At 35.1% G+C, this 19,007-nt stretch overlaps 2 protein-coding genes across 2 annotated transcripts; both read right to left on the bottom strand.

Annotated features, from left to right (window-relative positions):
* Nucleotides 1-246: 246 nt before the first annotated feature.
* On the bottom strand, nucleotides 247-5,605 carry LOC136556182 (transmembrane emp24 domain-containing protein 11-like). The gene is made up of 5 exons (XM_066549232.1): nucleotides 5,476-5,605; nucleotides 4,519-4,619; nucleotides 3,681-3,806; nucleotides 1,436-1,582; nucleotides 247-557 (listed from the first exon to the last, which is right to left on the bottom strand). The coding sequence occupies exons 1-5, from the start codon at nucleotides 5,603-5,605 to the stop codon at nucleotides 408-410; spliced, it is 654 nt and encodes a 217-aa protein (XP_066405329.1). The 3' UTR covers nucleotides 247-407.
* A 3,674-nt stretch (nucleotides 5,606-9,279) lies between these two features.
* SPON2 (spondin 2) lies at nucleotides 9,280-16,075 on the bottom strand. The gene is made up of 6 exons (XM_066549231.1): nucleotides 15,991-16,075; nucleotides 14,962-15,187; nucleotides 14,381-14,604; nucleotides 13,924-14,115; nucleotides 12,787-12,961; nucleotides 9,280-10,771 (listed from the first exon to the last, which is right to left on the bottom strand). Exons 2-6 carry the CDS (start codon nucleotides 15,182-15,184, stop codon nucleotides 10,593-10,595), a joined length of 993 nt encoding a protein of 330 aa, XP_066405328.1. The 5' UTR covers nucleotides 15,185-15,187; nucleotides 15,991-16,075; the 3' UTR covers nucleotides 9,280-10,592.
* Between the last annotated feature and the right edge of the window lie 2,932 nt (nucleotides 16,076-19,007).

The following is a 19,007-nucleotide window of genomic DNA, read 5'->3' as shown; positions in this document are numbered from 1 at the left end:
TAGTCAGTCTGAAGTGCTGAACTGTTCATGGTAGTGCCAAATAAGATTACTCAGCAAGCAGAGTAATTTAAAATCTTAGGAAACTTTATTTTAGATTTAACCTAAATTAAATATCCTTCATTAAATACTGAACTTAAATTCTGCCTTAGTCACTGACTCTTCTATATTTAGCTTTACATCCATAGATGGGGAAAGAAAATGACAAAAGATGGGATTCAAGGAGCAAAACGTGAGGGGATGCCAGAGGTTGTGACCTTGCTGGAGAAACCAGAGTTAGAGCAGAAGATGAGAGAAGGTTGAGAGTTCTACACAAGCAATTTTCTCATAGGTGCAGGGTTTCTTTTTCTTTGGATGTTCAGTGTTACATGGTGCGCAATTTTTGAATCTCTGCATTGACTTTATAGAACTTAAACAAGCTTCTTAGATATGAAGAAATCTCTGAGAGATTTGATTTGCCAGATTCCAACAGAGATGAGGATTAGTGTTTGTACTATAGCCCACCACAAAATATTGCTGTTGGTTTCTTCGCTTGTTTTCCGAAATTTTTCTTCACGCTCCTAGAGAATAAAGGAAAAGCATAATTATTACCTTTTGCCATCTGTGTTTCATGGTAACCAGAAAGGCATCCCTCTTCTGCATAGTGGTGAACAAAAACATTTTTCCATGTGGATAAAAATGAAGGTTTGTACTTATCTGTACGGTGGATATTGCACAAATCAAAACTGAGAAGCAGGCACACTGCATCCTGAAGCAGGAAGGTAAACAGAGCTTCCCCTGTTCACAGAAGATGCATTGTGCTAAACATGTTCCATCAGTACAGATTTTAACCTGTTTAGGTTTATATAATTTGCTGTCAAGAGCCCTTTTGCAGTCAAATTTCTGGTTTTGGGTGACAAGTTGATCCATTTCAAACTGGGTAACGAGTATTGGGTAATGAGTGGATACATTTCTCAGTCTATCTGTGTGCATATAGAAAAGTGAATGGGTGTACACTTGTTTGAAGAAGGGATATATAAATGTACACTTCATGGGGATATATAAATACACACTCAGTCATTTCCTTCCCACTCAATGGAGTTTGTGTGCCCAGGGCAGCGTGGAAATAACAGCATCACCCACAATGGTACCTACCAAAAGCTCGGCTGCTGTGGCTGAGTCTGACCAAGAAAACTCTGCTTGGAAAATCCTGCTTTAAAATAACACCTGCTGCTAGAAAATAACACCTGCTGCTACAAGCATGAGCCCACAGTGATTAATAGTCTTATGTAACCACTTAAAAATATTTTGCAAGGAAATGGAGACTATTTTAAATATCTATAGATTTTTATGAGTTAGTTAAAAACAGCCCTGCAATTGGATAATAAACATAATACTTCATAAATCAATAAGCCAATGTACAATATTTTTTAACATTTACATTAGGGGACATACATACTCTTTCATACTCTTGTTCTCTGGTTACATGATGAATTTGCTCAATTAGATTCTCTAGTCTGATATTAACTTCATTCACTTTGTCTTTGGCTTGAATACCAGATTCATCCAAAAAATGTTCTCCAACTCTGATGTCCAAATGGATGCGCTGCAAAAAGAAAAAAATGTTCTCATTAATGTATCTTCTGTTTTTCAAAGTTCCTTAGAATAAAAATTAAACAATGGAAAATTTCCTCTTAAGATCATTGCAGGAAAATAGTTTTAATTGCTTATAAAAATTAGAATTCCTCCTAAATTTGGAGTCAGGTGGAAAATTTGAAGTGTTTCTTAATTTTATTTTTAAATTAGTTATACAAATTTACAATCTTCACTAATTTTCGGGCATTATTTTATGCTAGTTTTGATTCAACCAGCATTAAAATGTTGCCTTTGTCCAAAGTAGTTTAAAAAAAAAAGACTGCTCATTATATTTCACATTTCATCCTGATATTGCAGAAATTACTATTTTTAATAGTACTGTTGGAGTCTTTTTACAAATACAGTTCTAGGTTCCCTCACATAACTGTTTTCTTCACATTATTTATCCAAGTTGGAATGTCTCCCAATATCCTCCAGGCTGTTGTATGATCTATAGCAAAAATGCCTCAAGCCAGCCAAGCAATAGTGTATCATGGAAAGAAGAGAGAAGAATGGAATTTGCAATGTTTTGCAACTTATTTTGGCATGCATGAAAAATTCTACTAAAACTAGTGGGGGAAACTTCTCCTAGAAGCCAGTTAATGCCTAAGAGAAAATAAAAAGGTTTTAGCCAAACAAATAATCTTCAAAACCCTAGAAACTGATATTACCATAATAGAAGTTAGGTCTGCTCAGAGATCAGCCATAAATGAAGAGTGTAGTTTCTTTCAGTTGTCTTGAAGTTACCTAACTGTATAGGTAGAAATCCATCTCACAACCTTGTGGTCCATTAATTTCTTTATTTTTGTTTGAAAGAGTTCGGATAACCATATGATTCTTACAAAGAACAGTTAAAGATTTATCTTCACTAAAGAATGTTTTTCCTTTTGTGACCTTTTTTCCTCCAGATATAATTAAAAAGGACAGTATGTTCCTTTTTTATCTCTGTGTTCTCAAACAAACATTATTTAATATTTGTGATATTAATGTTCTCCTTCCCTGCATCTCTTGGCATCTTTTATATAGGATGGTCAGAACTCTACATGGTGCATGTATCATGTAAAATAATGCTAATACACCCCCATTTACTCCAGATAAAATACCTGCACATCCTCAGAATCACATTCATGGTGCATAGTTAACTGTGACCAACCAAAGCTTTATCCCCCTAACTCTCTCTAGTTGATAAGCTCCACAATTTTTTTTGATGATTAGAGCTAATTGCTTTTGCAATGTATATGATTAAATTTCCATTAATTTCTATAAATCAGTCTGTAAGAACATCTTGTTATTCCAGTGTAATAATCCTACTCCAGTATTGTTATTTCTGTGTTATCTACATGTTTCTGAAGTGCACAGCTAGGATGAGATTTAGCTTACCTTAACTCATTTAGAAGATGATATTTGGTTATTTAACTGGTTATTTAACTCTTTTGCTGTCAGCTGAAGAGAAAAAGCCCCAAACCGTTCTAGAGAGTAATTCTCCCCTGGTTTTGGGAAGCAGCAAATCGATAAAATTTCAAAACAGTATTTATAAATTTTATTTTGCTGCAAGAAAAAAAAATTTAGAGCCATGCTATCACCTCTGATGGCTTTTTTTCCCCCACAAATCTCCATTAAAACCAACTTTGCTGGGAGTAGACAATAACAAATATGCTGACATATTCTTCATTTGAATATCTTTCTAAAACTAAAATGTTACATTTTCGTTGGCCATCCAATCTAAGTTAGTGAATACATGGAATATCTTTATGTCAAATGATTGTGTTAGTCAATCTTACATATTTGTCTTTTTGATTCAAATTAGTTGTTCTTAATGATCAGAATCTTTCACATTCAAAGCACATTACAAACATTAAATCTCTCTATCCTTAGTCCTGCCTCTTGAATGCTGACTTTTTAAATATGAGAAGAGTCTTTTTGTCTTTTTATCTGCATAATTCTATGTTTGCTTTCCTTAATCTCTCAAAAACGTTGAATTATCTGGTAGAAGTTAGACCAACTTCTAATCCAGCTATTGGTAATGATTTATACTGTTACAACAAAGACTGTTTAGGAAATACACCTACCAGTTTACTTCCTGCAATCACTGCAAATCTTGTGGAGTTAGACTGGAAACAGATGATATGCTCCCCAGAGATGTAGGATGTAAATGTAAAGGTCCCTTGTGGCCCATACAGTTTTGACAACAGTACCTGCAATTTAGATATATGCATTGGGTTTGTAATTTATAACTACCAATAAATAAATCAAAAAAAAGTACTGTGAATTGAATGCAAAAAGGAATCAGTTAAGCTGCTGACATCATTAAATTCATCCAAATTTCAGAACTCATTTAAAGAAAACGAAACAATTTTACCTCACAGTGAACATGAAAATAATACGGAATTTTGCAATGTACAAAAGCCAATACTCTCTAAAGCATTCAAAGTCTGAAAACTGACACCTTGCCTAGGCAGGGAAATAAGTTGTCCACTGCTGAAAAAGCTCACACTTCAGGCAGCTGCTCTGCATGAGGGCTACGAGCAGCCTTGGTGACCTTGACTTTGGGTTTTGTTTGTCATCAGCGCACCTTTCTGCTGCTCAAGTGGATTCTCTACCCTCTTACTTCATTGGTCAATTTTGGGGTTTTATTTTTCATTTAACTTGTTTTCTCAGTTGTCACTAATTCTTCTTATTGACACTGTTTCCCAGATCTGGTAGTAATTCAAAAATTGTCCTTATACATATTTATCAACTATTGTAATTATTTTTACTTTTATCTTTCAGCACCAAAATGCTGAACTAGCTGGTAGATTGTAGATTTACTTCTTCCTCAGAAGTGTCTTTTATTTTTAGATAGTGCTGCCTGCCAGTGCCAGAAGTCAAGTCATAAATTGTAAAGAAATTTTCATAAAGCATTTTTACCTCACTAGTAGGGCTTGTGACAGTCACAAACATTCCCAATCCAGGAGCAGATTCAAGAAAGTCACGCATATGTAAATCCCAGCGTTGCACTTTGTGATTCCCTGAATAAAAACAGAGATAAATCTGTTAAGTAAAACATAGCTTAACATTAAACATCTTTGATGCTTTTTCAGGAAAAATGTATGTATGTTTTTAATGTGTTTATGATTAATATTGTTCAGGGGTACTTCATAACAGAGTGAAATGCAATAAATTTTTACTACAGTAGAAAATGATCTAAAGTACTACAAAAAAGGGTTAATTAACAAGAAAAACTTTCTAATTACTCCTAATGCTCTGGGAAGATTAGCCTCTAGAAGGCAGACTGAGACCTCCAAAAGCATAATGTGCTGTACTCAAATTGCATTTTATGGATTGTCTTTCACTCTTATCATATTATTTAAAAGAAAAGATTCATTTGTATTATTTTTTACTATCCCCTTGAAATCTTACATTTACAGTCTTGTCGATTAATTTAATGTGCTTCTTGTATCAGAGGAGAAATGAAACTTCAGTGCATCGTGAATTGTCTCTTTTCAGACCAGCACTTATCAAAAAAGTAACTTTCCCATTCATATGGGGAAAACCATGTTACAGAAATCCTGATATGAATGAGTACATCAGTCAGAACATGCAGAAGCACACATGGAAGCAGCAATTCCACAGCTGTAGAATTAAAAACTATTCTTTTTCTCTGTTTAGTCAGTAAAGCACTCTGAAAACCTGCTTTTCTTTGTGTGATGTATACACACAATGTTTGAGGACTTTAAACCTAATCCCTGCTGCAGGGAGTTATTTTCAGAGTGCCCTTTTCTGGTTTTTTACCATATTCATCAGTCACAGAAGTTGCTGTTACATTTCCAGTTATCTTTGTTACTGCCTGGGTTAGATCATCATAAAGCATTGACAGGTACCTACCAACTACCAGGGTGTCACTGGGAATATCTTCAATTATGCATTTCTCTTCTCTTTCTCCAATGTGAAAATACAAAGCGAGTGAAAAAGAAATCCAGAAGTTCATAAGAAATCCTATTAATTTGCTTTTCATGTTTTTTATATATCCCTGCTGTACTGCTTTTGAAGATAGTTACACACAAATGCCTGTAGTCCTGTGGTTGTTCCTTGTTTGCTGCTTATCAGAGTATTTTTGAGAGGAAAAAAAAACTGTGAGAAAAGGCAGCTGGTGGTTACACATTTATAAATAACTACAGCATGTTCTGGAGAATGAGATAACACAGAAAAGACAACTTTAAAATTCTTTCTGCTTTCCCAGCATCTAGATTAAAATTTATTTTATATATTTAGAAGAGCATGAAGCTGAAAGGGCCTCTCAGGTGCTTGAGATCACTTCCCTAGATTACTGTAGGCAACTACATTGGCTACCTCGTTCCATAAACTGCTCATTTTCCACTTAAATGAAGTTATTATTTCCCATCAATTCTGGGTGATTATTCCAGAGCTTCACTCCTCTTTTATTAAGCAAACTTTTAATTTCCATCCTAAATCATTGTACAAATGTAGGCACCTGATTAAAACCCACTGGCACTACATAAGAGAACTCTAAAGAAGTTGAAAGAACTTGAATAATCAAATAATCCATTAGTGAAAATGTTATTGTAGGGGAAAATAACAACATGAACACTTTCAGAATAAGATTTTTAATATAGGAATGACTATTTCTTAGATACTTCCTAATACCTTCTCTGAAGAAAGTTATAGTGTAAATCAAACAGTCATTGAGGTTCTTATTTTTATTCTTTGTACTAATATTGACCAATGTGTATGTCTGATTGCAAACTCATTTATCATTTAAATGTTCTTTGTCCAGTAAGTGGAGATCAGTCTGTCTGAAAGGTGGCTCTGAATGGTCATTTCCAGCAGGGAGGACCCACCTCTGGAATAATTTCCAGTCAGGAAGACCCATCTTTCCTCATAAAATTGATGTTATCCCAATTGCACAAGAGCACATATTTTTCTTGTGTCAAGGAAGAAGGGTGCACAACCCTTCATCTTCAATATCTGTAACCTAAATAAAAATTTTGGGGATTATTTCACATCTGCAAAAGGAGGATGAATTCATGTTTATTACCCTTCACTGCACCTGCCATCTATGAAGTTGTCTCAATAAAGGAATGTCTGTGTAGCACTGGCACAGGACCATCCTGGGTTCACTCCATTTCACAGCATGCAGTATCTTCATGGAAGTTTTAGCACAAGTATTAGCTCATCTCCAAAAATCACCCATCAGCATCCCCATATTGAAAGGTTCTCAGGCAAAGAGAACTGATTCCTTACACATTACTGCTTTGACCCCATATGGATAGAGGGATAAAAATTGCATCTCATGGCTGTTGAATCCTTAGGAATGTCAGGGGGGATGTTAGGACTCCTTTACTACTTCAGCACTTATGCATCAGAAATAATTTTTGATTATACAGGATCTCATCTCATAATATTGGACTTTTGCCCCTCTACTACAGGTGATGTTGACTGTCATGCACCTGCATAAATTCCCATGCCATACTCATACCTGCAGGAAATATTGGTTTGTCTGTAGGCTGTGAGCTTTTAGCTTTTGTTGAGTACTTGTGGCTTCTGAAATTCTGAGTTCCAGTGGTAGAACACAAGATATACAAGGTGACACCGCTTAATCCTTGACTCTGCCCACACCCATTGGAAGGGACACATTTCTTCTGTACTTTTGGCTGGTGAATGCTGGCTAGTACTTCTGTACTTTCTGTACTTATTTTTGTTTGCTTGAAGCAAACAAAAATAATTTAGTCTCCAAGTAATCAGGTTGTTGTGCAGCATACTGAGAGCTTTCTTTTGTCTCAGGCATTCAGAGTTCTGTAAATTTGTCTCAGGCATTCTGTAAAAATGCTGTAATTTGTCTCAGGCATTCAAAGTTCTGTAAATTGTCACAGACAGAACTTCTGCATACTGCAAAAATCCCATTGAACAACATCTGGCTGATACCAGAATTGCTGTATTGAGTGTTAGATTTATTTCTTGGGAGTGTTAAATATTGTCATGGAATAGTCTGAGTTACTTTATTATGTTGGATCATTCATGACAGATCAGTTATTCCCAATGTACTTCAATTAAATGGGACTGGGAATATAATGAAATGAAGCTTTTTGCCTTAAATAGCATCAGATAGTCTCAGATATTTTGTTTTCACACTTATTCCATTATAGGAATTTAATTTCGTGTTGCTTATTTTTGTAGGACCGCAGTTTAATTCTGTGGTGACTTTTTTGTTGCTACATTTTAACATTAACCACATCTTTCATTATGCAAGAACATCTGCCAAGGCATCAAAGCTGATTCTTTCTGTGAGATATTCTTGAAAAGAATTGTCTTTACAAATCCATTTCAAGCTTCTTTCCAAAGTGCTTTCTGAGATTAGCTTAACCCAGAAATTAATTTGCCTATTTCCTTCCTTAAATCTCATGTATTTTGGACCTCAGCATCTTGGTTGCCAACCATCTGTAACATGAGATACAAGGGAAAAGGAAGGAAGAGCTTCTCTGTGTTTCTTCCTGGTCCCAAAATCTTTAAGGGAATTCCAAGGCTGCTGAAGCTACGAAGTCCTAGCAATATCTGTGCAGGGATAATGTTCCTCACAAATCAGTTTAATAGATAAATGCTATCAGAAATGTGCTCCATCACTAGAATGCATTTCATTCACTGAATCCACAGTCTTGCCAAGTAATGGCTCCATCCCTGTGGTTTCCAAAGGGAATAGCTGGAATTATATTTATGGCCAAGCAATGCACAGAGGCATCCTTAAAGAATATATTTACCAAGGTCTCCTGAATTTACAGCTTACAAAAATCCCCATATCCAGGTAACTGGCTGTATAGGAAGCTTCTGTTTTTGAAGGAAGATGCAGTGAATATTCATGTATGTAAACACCCTAAAATAGTAAAGTTATGTATCACTGACTGGAGTTTTCTGAGGTGTGCTGGTTACATAGTCTCTTTCTACTCCTTGTCCTTATCCTTTCTCCTTCAGTGTACTTTGGAAAACTTTCGTCTCCAGGAGTTTGAGCAAACACTGGGAATCCTCCACTCAAATTAAATCCTGTAGGAGTGAAATCCCAGGTTCATGGCGTGTGTGTTAATACAAATGCAGGTATTCTTCCACTGGGTCTGGGCCTTTATTTATTCTGGGCATGTGAAGAAGAAAAACTGTAGTGTTTAGAGAATTTCCAGGAAAGTACCTCAAAGGATACCTTGTAGGTTTTGAGCTTGTTTTTCCTAAGGCATAATTTAGAATTGCATCTGATATCTGCCCAAAAACTTTATTGAGCTTAATTTGTCTCTTGACAATCAATTTGAAATAAACTCCTACCCTCTGAGAATATTTAAATATATACTACAATATATGCTTATGTTTTCTGATATGATGATAAATGTGTAAACAGGTAGTAAATAAGTGTAACAGAAAACACAGAATGGTTAAAACTAATAAAAAGAAGAAAGAAAAATACTAACCTTTAACTAAACACAGAATAGTGTAGTAACACTACTCCCATTATAGAGTGGAAATAGAGGGAACTTTAAAAAATAGCAAGTGTGCAATTTTGTGATTGAACAACTTGTGTAAATGAACAATTTTGAACAAACAGTGGGAATCTGAAGAATGAGAGAAGAGCAGAAATTCCTACACTTAGTTCTAACAATTGTGTATTTATCAGCATTTGCAGGACCAGTGAAGTTTAGTCTGATAAAGTTTCAAATTTATTTGTATCTTTGCAAGATATCTCTCCTGGAAAAAAAAATACAGAGAAATATTTAACCCTATGGAGAATACAGTGTGCTCCTTTAAGGACAAGAGAAATCATCTTGTATTTGGTATATTCCAGAAGGAACCTATTCAAATCAACTCTCCTGTTCAATACCTGTGCTGTATATTTGTAAAATTGCAGTGTGCTGTAAAAGTTTTGTGAGCTGACTTAAAACTTATTCTATTGAATAAGTATTATTCCAAAATTCTTTTCCTAGTTGGTAGTCACAGCTCTTCATAAAGCAGATGTTGCATTCATTTTATAAGTTATTTGAGCATTAAAACTTGCAGGCAGGAACAGTTTCTGACATGTGTTTTGTTAGACTTGTGCATACCTCAATTTTAGGTAATATATACACAAATAGCAGCAAACACATATAAAGAAACATGGACACATTTACTGCATATATAAGGTTAATTATATAATTTATGTTATGCTCAACAGTGTTAACTTTGAGATTAAAGTTGTCTAATGAGGGACACACACCAACAATCAGTTTTTGAATCTCAGCTAACACTTTTAATTCAGCTCAGATGTTTTCTACTACTATCCACACTTCAGATTTTTTTCTAGTAATTTTGTTGGCTGAGTGTCCTCATGGCAGTTATTCTTCTCACTTTTGAGAAAGAAAAATAAAAAGACATTTTCATTTATTCAAAAGTCTCAAGACAAGTTTACTCAGTTCCATTATTGTCTTAACCACACTGCAAACATCTGGTCACTCTGACTTTTGTAAGTAGTTTCTGAGGAAATGCACATTAAGCAAGGTTAGAAAGATGACAAAAATGCCAATAAATTATAAAAACATAATTTAGAAGGAAAAACTATTTTCTAGGTATAAATAGGTGTAGATAAACAAATTACAATATTTAAGGAGGTTATTAGTTTAGACTTTGTGATTGAAAGATTTTTACTATGAAGTAAAAATGTGAAGTACGATCTTTCCAAATTGCTTCTTTTCTGCCACTAGAGGGTACTCCAAGAACTTACAGTGTATTTGGAGGAAGGATTTATTTGGGGGTTTTTGTTCTTTAAATTATCCAGTACTGTTGTCCTACTAAATCTTAGGAATTTAACCCCCCAAAATCTTGATATTAAATAATAACTTTCAAACCCACTCTAATGCAGCTTTTCAGCAAAATAGTGCAGCGTATCCAAATGACAAAGAACATTGATTGACATGTAGTTTAGATTTAAACTTATCCTACTTTTAAATTATCTTAATTATTATCTTTTCTTTATTTCAGACACAATTTTCTGGTTCACATCCTGTTTCTTCATCCAGGTTTGGACAAGGCATTCCATTATTGGCAGGCTGAAGAAGTACAAAACGAGTTCTGATCTTGGTCCCTGTTTCTCTGCAGACCCCTCTGCAGAGCCCCCACGAGGACCATTGTGAAACCTCACAGTCCAGGGGTGTTTCTGCAACACACACAGCAAAGAGTGCACTTTACATCAAGTTGTACTTAAGTCAAATACACAGTTGGAAAAGCATTAAGGAATGATCATCAAACAGCATCCTTTCTGATACAAAATACATGTGATATCCATCAAATCAGTGTTGTCTCATAAATTAAAAAAAAAACCTGGTTTCAGCTCCTAAACTTATTGGTGTTATTGTTATTGCAGTCTAGAGCCTGTCTGAGGTATTATATCAGTTCTGAAGCATATTATGTCTTGAATAAAAATACAGAATTCCTTAAAAGAAAATTATGCTTAAAATGATTGTACTCAAAAGATTGAATTAAAAAACATTACTGTCAACTTTTATAACTAATTTTCCTTTTCATGACTAACTAAAACACTGAGATTAAAGCTTTTCCTCTGGTATATTTAGGTATATTTATATTTCTTTGCAGGCAGCTATTGTTCCTAGAGTTGTTCATATCAAACTCCATTTTACTTTTGTTCCAATTTGCTTCAGAAATAAAGTCCCATTTTTTATCATTAAATCATCTTGCTATTTTTTGGTGTGTACGCTATTCTTCCCTTTGCCAATAAGGATATTCTGTCACTAGAATCTTTCTAATGCTGAAAGCATTTCAACATAATTTTCATTAAGTGCAAGAAAAGAAGTTAGAAACTCTGAAGTGCTATCCATAATGTATGCTTCCATCTAAAGTAAAAATCATAAAAATTAAAATACTGCTTGTCACAGGAAGTGGCATCAAAGCTGCCTGTTACAGAATTTGTGGGTAAAAGAGGTGTGCACAAGCCCATCCTTTAATGCCACACTAAATGTGTGACACCTGGTATAAATTTCTGGCATTACAGTGAACTCACCAGTTCTGCTGTCATCACTCATTCTTATGTCTCTAGAGGGAATGAGGGACACTGCTTGACCTCTGGTAATTAAATCTGCCCTTTTGATTGAATAAGTTTTTAAACTGGTTTAATATACTGGTTCATACAAAGATAGTGGGATTTGTGATTAAAAATTATATTTGAAATACTATACTTTAAAGGCAGTTTTAAATTTATATCATGAATAGTGCCAAATATTCCTTTCAAATCTTATGGGAAGAACATATAACTGTAAATGAGATGTGTAACACCCACTTTGCATATGTATTGTTTACTAATAGGAATACATTAAACCACTATAAATTGATAAGTACATTTATAAAATTACAAATAACACATGAACTGAGCAGAGAATAAGCTGTATTTTAGTGGTTGTAAGGTGACCAGCAGAGTGCTAGAGATAGGCCATCTCCAGACAATCTGGAGAAGCTTCTGGAACATGGCAACTCTTTTGGGAATACATTGGTCCCTTGGAGCAAATATTTTGCTAACAATATAAGTATTTTAATTCAGAGATTTGAAAATCTCCCTTATGATTGACTTGAGTCAGTAGTTTGCATGTCTTCCTATCTATTCAAGATTATTAGCTAATATTTTTGAGAAAATAAAAATGAGAGAGAACTTTCTTTTTATTTCAGGATTTAGGTCTCTATTGAAAATATGTCCAAATAAATCGAATTATATAAATTTTATTGCACATAACTGCCAAGCTCTGACCCAGAAAGAAACAACAATAATGGTTCTTGGCTTCATTGTCATGTAAAACCTTAAGGATGAATATTTACGTCAAACTTGCAAAGAGTTTGGGAATGCTGATTCTGATTGAGTGTCATTTGTTTCTTGTAAAATTCACTGAGCTACACTGATACAAAGGCTTGGGTAGCTCTTACTCTGGATATAGCCCAGTCCTTTGAACCACAGCTGAAATATGCAATCCCTTACTTATTCTTTCAGGAATTCTCTTTTATGTTGACTGGCTTGTTTTATTTCCCATTTGTGAGTCTTGAACTATTCCTATGCAGATAGCAGAATATTCTGTCTGATCACCTGTTTCATCCACATCACCTGCCAGATTTCACATACTTCTGAGTGAATGGAAATAACAGAATTGAGAACATCTTCTAATCACTTACCTGAGACAGTGTCTATTATTTCATTGCTTTTAGCTGGAAGATTAATAAAAGGTGCAGAAAGACCTAGCTGGCTTTTCTTTATTTTCACCATTGTTACTTGAGCAATTGGTGGCAAAATTTTGAGTTTGGGATAATAAAATGAGTTTGCTGGGTGACTTGGAGAGGAACAAGTGATCTGTGAAATAAAAAGAGGAATATTAAAAAAAACTAAGAAGGTAACTGTAAAATCGTGTTTGTAAATCACAATTTGCATACAACCAGTTTCTATGAACACATAGTTCACATAACTATGCTGGTCAGCCCAGAATTTTTAATGCAGGGTACTTGGCTGGATACAGGACTGTGGTAGGAGGTCCAGTAATGTATGAAAAGATTTGACAGAAGGAACTGGATGTTATTACAAGAAGAATACATGAGTATTAAACAATAATATTAGATGTGCTACAGGAGCTGTCATAAGGATATTAGAGGCCAAATGCTTCTCTCTTCCTTTCCTCATTACTCATCAGCACAGCATTTGTTGCTAGAAAAACTCACCTTTAAGAAAGGATTAAATGAATACTTATAGTATTCAAACAATTTGAATCAAAATCCTTCATTTACCACCTCTCTTAAATGGCAAAAGCAAAGTATGGGGCATAGAGAGGATGAAATAAGCAATAGAGATTGAAAGCCATGTCACCACAGTGAAGTTCTCTGCTTTCCTTTAGGTCCTTTCCCTCAAATGTTGCAGTTTCAGGTTTCAGCAATGCTTTCAACTGAAAACTCCTCCTCACAGCAGTATTCACTACTAAGAATTTTCCTGGTTAGATTCACATTTGGTGATGTCAGGACTTTGGTATTTTCATTTTCCTGGCACTTTAAGGATTGTTAAATATCATCTACAAGAATTGTCATCTTTTCCAAAAAATGTAAAGACAAATTCTCATAAACCATTTACATTTACCTAATAAATTTCAAAGATTCAGAAGGTAAACAAAAGCAGTAGGTATATCAGCTGTGTAATAAATCCACATATAGAGAGCATCAGCTCTCTCAAATACTGAAATCAGTTTCACTATTTTAGATGAGTTATCTTTTAAAGGGAAGACTCAAAACATTTCAGTATGAAGTGCTAAACTATGTCCATGCACCTACCTCTGTAACTGTGTCCTGCGGAATAGTGGCAAAGTTTGGGGAGGAAAATGTGAATCCACTGTCAGTTCCAGCATCATATGGGAATAGATCTACTGATACTTCATCCATCCAGTGGTCTCCTTCACAGAGATTTAGGCTGTCAATGCCCACAAACCAGTCAGGGCTGGGAACAATTCGTACAACGAATGAAACCTAATGAAACAAAATGATCCATCAGGATTGCATCACTTGCTTTGGAATGCTCCAGTCCTGCTTTTAGTAATTTTCACTCAAAGTTTCTGAAATAATGTCATTTTGCTCTTCTACTTCATAGAAGCTGTACAGTGCTCCCTGCAATTTGACATGCTTTTTAGTAATTCTTTTTCATGATGTTTCTACAAGTGAGAACTCAAATATTTAATTTTGGTTGCTGGTAACATAAAATAAACTTTTGAAATGACTATGTACATTTACTTACTAAGGGATGTCTTGGATGCGCTTCTAATTCAGTTGAGGTTTGTCCTGTACCACTGGAAATTGCAGGAGCAGAGAAGATTCCATGTACACTCTGAATTTTCTCTCCAGCTTCTTCTATTTCTTTCATTAATGCCCATGCTTCACCCTTTTCAGCAAAATCACGTACACCATTGCTGGCATATTCATTTTTTTTCCACATGCTGTAGTCAGAACTATGAGTAACACCTATTTGAGTGAATACATGGCATGACATAAAAGTCTGATTTAGAATGTCCCTATTTCTTCATTTTCTCTGTTTTATTTCTGAGGTTTAAAAAATGTGTATAAAATTGAGTGAACACTAAAACATTTGGCTTATCACTGCTTCTTTCAGCTGCAGCCAATTGAAAACAGAAGTCAATTGAAAACAGTTGGAGATTTTTGAGAACATTGTGGATACTTCAATATCTGCATTTCATTCTTAATAACTTTGGCTTTTTTTTTTTTCCTTTTCATTACTTATCTTACATAACTATTAAGGAAAAAGAGACCACAGAGGTCAAGAGGTTTATCTGCTCTTAGTACTGTGCATACTTCACTTACCTAGCAAGGATGACCACTGTGCTGGGGGCCTGTAGAGTGGATACTGCTTAGGGAAAGCAGTCTGACTCCATTTCCCTGTGAAGATTATCCTGTACTTAGCAAGTTCCTCTGCTGTGCAAAGAGCATCCTCCCCCACCGGCAGGCTGCTGGCATAACCCAGTATTGTTACAAGAACTGTCCAGATCACTTTACAGGACCAGTAGACAAACATCAGGTTTTCCATTCCCTTCCACACGAAAAGAAAGAAAAAAAGTGTTAGCCATATTAGTCACTCTAAACTCAAAAATTAATAGCAGTTACCTAATAAAATGTAATGTGGCATGAGTTATAGCCAAAGAGAAAGCAGATATCTGGAACACTAAAAATTGCTATGCTTCTGAAAACATTACTATAATGCTTTCAGATTTGTTATTTCCATGGTATATACTACAAACCTGTAACTTTACCTGGGACAATTGTTTCTAATAAAAATGAAAATAAAAATATCTTATCCTTGTCCATAGTACTACCTCAGAGAAAAATCTGTTTCTGATTTTCTTTTGAAATCTGATTAGAGTCACATCTTGATTTAATTAGAGTAGCAACTGTTTCTGTGGAAAACATTAGTGGTATATTTATTCTTCTAAAGATTAAATTGCAGGTTACTTTGCCAAAAGAAATGATTTATTTTAAATTTGTGTTCTACAAAGGCTGTTTTATAGCATAACATTTAAAGTCAAAGAGATTTCATATTTATATAAATTACTTTGCTGTCATAATGTGAATACGAAACATTGTAATTCCTTTAGATTGTTTAAACTACACAGTTTTAAAAAATCAGTATTTTTTTTACAGTTACTGTCATAGGTTGTGCAAATTTTGTTTTTAAATTAACGTAGTAATTGCATCAGACTGTTGAACTCCACCAATTGTTTAAAATAACAGCCTTAAAACTGATTTTTAAATGTCTTTGTCCTTTGAGAAAACTATACAATCTTAAGTAAATCACTAGTAATACATTAGTTTGTAAAAATATCTCTGAATACTCACTAAATATTCCTCTGGAGCACTGGTAGGGGGAGAGCACCTGCTTTTGCTGGCAGCTGAGTTGGTCTGCAAGAGAAGACAGTAGGAGTCTTGCTATTTATGCCTGAAGAGGGTCCCTTCGGTCCAACAATTATTGCAATCTTTAGACTTTCCAGGTTTGCAAAAATCGTGCCATCTTCTTGTTTGCAATCCCTCTGGATGGACTAGCAGAGGTTTCCTGTCTGTCAGCTGGTTCAGATTCCTTATCAGAAGACAGAGATGCCAAAAAGACAAAATGCTTTTTAAAAATACCTTGGATTCTTAGTAACAGTTTGAGTTTTCTGGTGCCTTTGCAGTTCTTTGCTCTTATTAATGCCTCCAAGCTATACAAATGAACTGATTCCAACACTGAAATAGTTCTAGTGAATACTCTTTAAATGAGAAACATGTTTTCTTGTAAGTTTTATTGTCTGACAGATGCTCCTTCCAAACATTTACAGAGAGCTTGCTCACTCTCACACACCATATGTATGTGTTCAAATAAAAGGGGTGAGGCAGCTAAAAATGTCAAGAGGAAAAAAAAGTTACATTTCATAATTGCACATACTCACACAGACTGTGTCTCCTGCAAATATGAATTAATTTAAAGTAGTACAGTGTATATTTTTGTGTGTACAGTACTGTATGCTGGATGATGAAAGGGCTCTGTAACATTGTGGTTTCTTTGGAAAGAGTGGTTTGGGGAAGCTCGGAGATTTTTCTTAGCTGTCTTCAGAGTAAAAAACCCCAAATAAAAATCTCATTATTACAGTTAGATCATACATCCTCTATAGTACAGTACATATACCTACATCATTAAAAACTTTTAAATTGTTTATGAAAAAATAAGCATCATAGAGTGACCCAATTAAAAAATAATGTTTAATCTTTATTTACTTTCCCAGCCACTTTTCAAATAAGGGAAAACAGAGGGCTTTGTGCCAAACCTGTAATGTTAACAAATGCTATTATGGCTAATCAGCAATTGAAAATCTTACAGTGAACCATGAAAATAATATTTCATAGAGTTTTCTTTAGAAATTGTGAGGAATGTCACTTAAGTACTTCCCCAGATCTCTAACATGATGGTGCAGCATATGGGAAAAGACCCAAACAAACCCAGTTATTTTCCAGATGCAGCTCCCAGGGCATCGCAGGTTAAGCACACACCACACAGCTCTAGTGACACACTCTTGTCCACCAAACATGTCTGAGCTTTGTTGCACTTTAACTGGAAACTTCCCTCCCACCCCGTGGTAAATCCAAGCCAGGAGGTGAATAAACTGGGATGTCTGGATGGAATTTATATCAATTATTCTGCTGAAAACATGGAATCTATTGCAAGTTTCAGCATAGATGGCTACAGCACCCATAGCCACAATTCTTCTGTGTCTGGGTAGATGTGGGAATCCTGTAGCAGGTTAAGGCATCTAGGCATGGACATGCCCTTTATTTCCAAGGTCTCTTCCTCCATCCTATGTTAATGGTATGTTTTCCATACTTGATTTCTCTTCCAGGAGCTAGACTCCACTAAGAAAAAGAGCACAGAGCCTTCATAGATACTTTTGTACACGTTCTTTGAGTATTTGTTGAAGAATGATACTTGAATTACATCCAGCTCACTCCCTCCTACGCACAGAATTCCAGATCCACAGGTTTCTTAGAGATTTTAATTTAATGACATCCAGCCCATGCAGCCTGCTAGAACTGCACAAATTTCCCACAAATTTGAAAGTATATTGCTAAGTGTATTGTTAAAACTACTCAAGGCTTGCTATTTATTATTAAATAGCCTTAAACTTCAGTAGGTTTTGTTGTCTGTCATCACAATTACTGAGCAAGTGAAGTTCACATACTGAAACCTACTGTGGCACTGCCAGGACAACACAAAATGAGAACAAAGCAACTAGCTCTGCGTCTGGCACAGAAATATTTAATTTATCAAAATAGCCTCTTCCTTCCAAAGATAAATTGCTGGCAAAAGGCACATCACAGCCTAGATTATTCTGGTTCCATGACTACGTGTTGTGAATTTACCCAGGAATGGGACAATACTTGCAGGCTGCAGAACTTGGCACTGGACCTTTCCCTGTTTACAATGAGAGTTTTACCATGACAGATTTCTCATGATTAAGTTCTTCAGGACCTAGAGCCTCATTCTTATCCTTGTTGAATTCATAATGAAATCATTGGGGAAAATACTGTTAATTTATTTAATTATCTTGTCTCCCTACCCCCCCACCCCCTAAGGCTGAGTGAAGAGAGAAAAAAAAAGAAGAAAAAAACATGCAGAGTAATGTTGTCAGAAAATCCTAACTTGAAGACTAACTGTCCTATTTTTTTAAATAGAAACTGTGCTAAGCATAATCAGTCTCTGACATTGTGAAGGACATCAAAACACCAAATGTGTCTCATAGATGGGAAGGAAAACAAAGAACAGAAAAAAAGAAAATTTCCACTCAATGGATTACTTTCATGGCTGGGAACCACAGATGAAAAATTTCTGTGGGCCAACAGTAGGAGAAAAAAATGCTGTGGGATCATAACCTATGCTTGCATTCCTTCTTCAGTTTTTATGTTCCATTAGGAATATGCTGAGAACTCATGGAAAACTGGAAAAAGAGTTTCCCTTTAGAAAAAAATTGCCTGTATCATAAATGTGTTTTTTTCTTTTTCAACAAAATATCTATTTTTCTTCAAGTTTGTGTCTCTTCTGGTACACCTATTTTCTATCCTTTTCAGGGTCTCTACAGACCCTGAAAGTTCCAAAGTGTGCCTTGGGTTAAATTTTGCTTGCAGAAGTGTGCAACTTCTGCTGTTTCTTGTCAATATGACAACAGTTTTACAGTTCCTGCAGTCTTTACCCAGATTCAGAGGATGAAAGCTGGAAAGTATAAAACAAAAATGGTGTTCAGATACTTTTGGTTTTTAAATGTCAGTCATTACGTTGTCCAAAATAGTCTGTATTTTTTCTAACCGAAAATAATTAAAGAAATGAGAAA

Source organism: Molothrus aeneus, chromosome 4 (genome assembly GCF_037042795.1).
Source record: "Molothrus aeneus isolate 106 chromosome 4, BPBGC_Maene_1.0, whole genome shotgun sequence".
In the NCBI taxonomy this organism is placed as follows: Eukaryota; Metazoa; Chordata; class Aves; order Passeriformes; family Icteridae; genus Molothrus; species Molothrus aeneus.
Note: the sequence above shows the minus strand (reverse complement) of the source record. Positions and strands in the feature narration are given on the sequence as shown.